This window comes from Manihot esculenta, chromosome 14 (assembly GCF_001659605.2).
Source record: "Manihot esculenta cultivar AM560-2 chromosome 14, M.esculenta_v8, whole genome shotgun sequence".
NCBI lineage: Eukaryota > Viridiplantae > Streptophyta > Magnoliopsida > Malpighiales > Euphorbiaceae > Manihot > Manihot esculenta.
This window is the reverse complement of record NC_035174.2, coordinates 24983096-24986923: the sequence shown is the minus strand read 5'-3', so window position 1 is coordinate 24986923 and position 3828 is coordinate 24983096. Positions and strand designations below refer to the sequence as shown.

The following is a 3828-nucleotide window of genomic DNA, read 5'->3' as shown; positions in this document are numbered from 1 at the left end:
GTTAATATTTCTGACGGATTTCCGACGGAAAATTTCCGTCGCTAAATTTTTCCGACTGAATTTTCCGTCGGAAAAGCCGTCGGAAATATTTCCGACGAGTCTAGATCCGTCGGAAATCCGTCGCTAATATTTCCGATCTAGAAATCCGTCGCTAATATTTCCGATCTAGAAATCCGTCGCTAATATTTCCGATCTAGAAATCCGTCGCTAATATTTCCGACGGACTTGTAATCCGTCGGAAAAAATTAGCGACATGACTTTAAGCGACGGACTTGAGTCCGTCGCAAATCCGTCGCAGAAAGTTTCAGCGACGGATTTTTGACTTTCAGCGACGGAAAAATCCGTCACTGATAGTCTGTTGTTATGGCGGATACAATTATTTGTTGTTATGGCGGATACAATTTCCCAGCAAATTTCACCCAGAGAGGTGAAATCCAACAGCAACAAGTCCTGCACCTTCTCACTTCCTTCATCAATGAGTGGTAGCTTAAACAGTTTTTCATCAATCCATAGACTCAATTTATTGAATGCAATTTATTGAATGCTTCAGATCTTTGGTCCATTAAATATGTATATGTATATATATATATAGCTAAACTGAAGGCTAAATGATATGGGTTTTTTTGTTTTGTTATAAGCTGATCTATCAGACCAGCTATAAGCTTCTGGATGATGTGTACTTTCACATTATATATAATATATATATATATAGTTCAACAACAAGATGAGTAAGTCCCAATGCAGGAAGATTCGACATCCTTATTCTTCTTGCAGTTGGAGTTTGTGTGTGTATATATATATATATAAGAAGGCCTTCAACACTAGGAGATTTTGTTTTTCTTTCAAATTTGAACTAGTTGAACTTAGCTGCTATGTAGATGATTCTGTTGGAAATGTTTGGTCCTACGTTCCTCTGCATTCACATGCTTATTAATACTTTATCTTTGTTTCTTTCACTCTACATTTTTTAATGCACGTTCACTTCATCTATAACTAACATTTACATTTATCTTACTGCCTCTGCACCCATTGCAATTTAATCTCCAAGAATTTCAATTCTATAAAAATCTTAATAGCATTAATACTCTAATATTCATATTTTCATCCAACCCTCTTACTTCTTTTGCATAAAAAATCCTTTAGTGATGAACTTTCAAAGTGTATATTCTTCCCAACTTGAATCCACATTCATAGGTAAGTTGTATATCCATTTCTATATAAATTTTCTAGACTCTGCCATTGCCCTTGACCAGTGTTGTAATATGAAGAGACTAGATATTGTCTCATATAAAACTTTACAAGTGCGAAGAGACCATTAGCATAATCCCCTCTATATAAAATTATGTTTTCTTTGGCTTGTGTATGGAAAATGTTTTTATCTGTTAATATTAAATTTATTTAGCCTTAAATGGATAGTTATGGATTTATTTGTTAAAAAAAAAAAAAGTTGATTTGGGCTTATCAGGTTCTCAACAAAAAGTTGAGGGGGTGATTTGAACTTATTGCCAAAGGGCATCCTTTGGCTTCCCAGGGGAAAAGTTCCTTCATGACAACCATTGTCGACGACTTCTACAACTGAGGCCAAAATCTACAAGAGCAAAACTATTCATATCATAAAATCAAGTCTCATATCACAAGCAAACATATCACAAGCAAGAAAATCCAAGACAGCACACCTCATCATACCCTTCTCTCTCCTCTCCACGCACACTCTACAAAACACAAACTCCAGAACTATAACAGCACAGAAACACACACACACATAGATAGATAAAGATTTTAACCAGAACCAGAAATTTCAATGGCTCTTACATTAGGCGATCTAGCACCAGCACCACCTTCCTTAGGAATAGTCACAGTGAGAATTCCATTTACCATACCTGCCTTAATTTGATCTCTTCTCGCATTATCAGGCAACTTGAACTTGCTCATGAACTTACCATTCTCTGTGCTAATTTGAAGCATATTATCATCATCAATGAAAACCAACACATCATCACTGTTAAACCCAGGAAACACAGCTCTAAACACATGGGCTCTTGGGGTTTCCTTCCAATCGACATGGGTTTCAAGCGATGGGAAAATTTCCCCAGCTAAGGATGGGAAACTGCTGGAAAGTATGGAAGATGGGAATGGGAAAGGAAAATTTTGGAATGGGTCCCAAAGATCTAGTGATGGGAAGAAGCCCTCTGCATCCCACAAGTCCAAAGAGGAGGAGTTAGTTCCTGTTTGGTCACTGACAGGAACGATCGACATTGGAGAAAAGAGGAATTGCAGAAATTGAGAGAGAGAGGAGCACTGCAGATGAAGTAATGGCAAGGAAACAGAGAAAGGAGAGTAATAATTGGAAGCCGGGAGAAAAGCGTTTCTTGCACTTTCTGGAATGTGCGGTGCGGTGTCTGATGAACCGGATGGGGCTCATTTATTATTTGATATAAGCATGCAGTAATTTTAATATCATGAAATAAATTATTAATATATAATTTTATTTAATATTTTTATTATTTTATTATTTCACCGTTTTTATATTTAAAGTAATTTCTTGAAATTAAATGTTTAAAATATTATAAAAAGGTAATTTAAAATTATTGATGGAAACAAGTTGATAAAAAGTTTAGATAAGTGAGAAACTCAATAATTTAAAATTTTAGTTCGAATAAAGCTAAAATCTTACCCTTGAAGTCATTTGTGTCCTATATCTAATGAAAAGAAACACTACAACAAAGACAGTTTTTTGTGGGAAAATATTAAGGGGTAAATTTATTTCCACGCTAAAAGTATATACATAATATTTATTAGTGGTAAAATTAAAAATTATCATAAAAAATTATTATTTATTAAAAAAGTAAAATTTTCCTAGAAGAAAGAATGGCTCAGACTATATTAGATGCTAAATAAGTGAAAAAATTAAAATTAAAATTTAAAAAAAAAATTGCCCCTCTCTCATCACTGCCTTTACCATCATCCATCGTTCCTAAAATTATTTCTCCATTTTCTCTAACGTGTTGAAAGTCTCTTCCAGGTAAGGCTGAATGCCTTAATTTTTCATTCCTAATGTCATGTATGCCTTAAGTTCTCCATTCAAGTTTTTTTTTTTTTTTTTTTTTTCCAATGAACAAATCATTTTAGTTTTTATTTTATGGCTGAAAGTCTTAGTTTTCTATTATAGAAAATCTAGCATCCTTCAATCTCACAACTTGAGTAAGGTTAATAGTTTTTGTTAACCATTACAGCAATTTTAGATCTTAGGTAAGTTATCTCTTGTTTTTTTTTTTCGTTAAGAATTCCATTTCAGTTTTTTTTTTTTTTCATTTTTTTCAGCTAATTATGATAATTGAGTTTGGGGAGAATAGGTTGATAGTTGTTGATGTTGCCTAATTTTATTTGTGTATGTAAGGGTAACCAAATCGTGATTGAGTGCCCATTTCTACCTATAATGGGTTTTTGAAATGGTTTGAAAATTATTTGTAATGAGTTTTTATTTAGTTTTCTATATTGCTTGTGTATGGGTTTTATGTAAATGATATTATTTTATCTAACCATTTTATCAATTATTCTTCTGTTTTTTCAATTATTTGAATTTTCATATTTCTTTGTCAAAGCTTGATCATAAGTGATGCGCCTGAAGTGAAACTGTACTACGATTAATCACTCTGCAAGAAAGTGAATATGAGGTAATTAGCATTTATAACAAACACTTTGACGCTCAAGTCAGTAAACTGAAAAAAAGAGCGAATGTAAAAAATTACTTATAATTCAAGAGAAGCTGTGTAAAAATGAGTACCTTGATCTTTATAATCATTAGTTTTTATACTATAAGAAAATTGA

The 3828-nt window shown here is 32.9% G+C and overlaps 1 protein-coding gene across 1 annotated transcript; it reads right to left on the bottom strand.

The window, feature by feature from the left end:
* Nucleotides 1–1589: 1589 nt before the first annotated feature.
* LOC110630943 (18.1 kDa class I heat shock protein) lies at nucleotides 1590–2399 on the bottom strand. The gene has a single exon (XM_021778601.1). It carries the CDS (start codon nucleotides 2254–2256, stop codon nucleotides 1780–1782), a length of 477 nt encoding a protein of 158 aa, XP_021634293.1. The 5' UTR covers nucleotides 2257–2399; the 3' UTR covers nucleotides 1590–1779.
* Between the last annotated feature and the right edge of the window lie 1429 nt (nucleotides 2400–3828).

Bases quoted from the DNA above. Each gene is read 5' to 3' on its own strand.
- LOC110630943 (XM_021778601.1), bottom strand. From the start codon at position 2,256: ATGTCGATCGTTCCTGTCAGTGACCAAACAGGAACTAACTCCTCCTCT.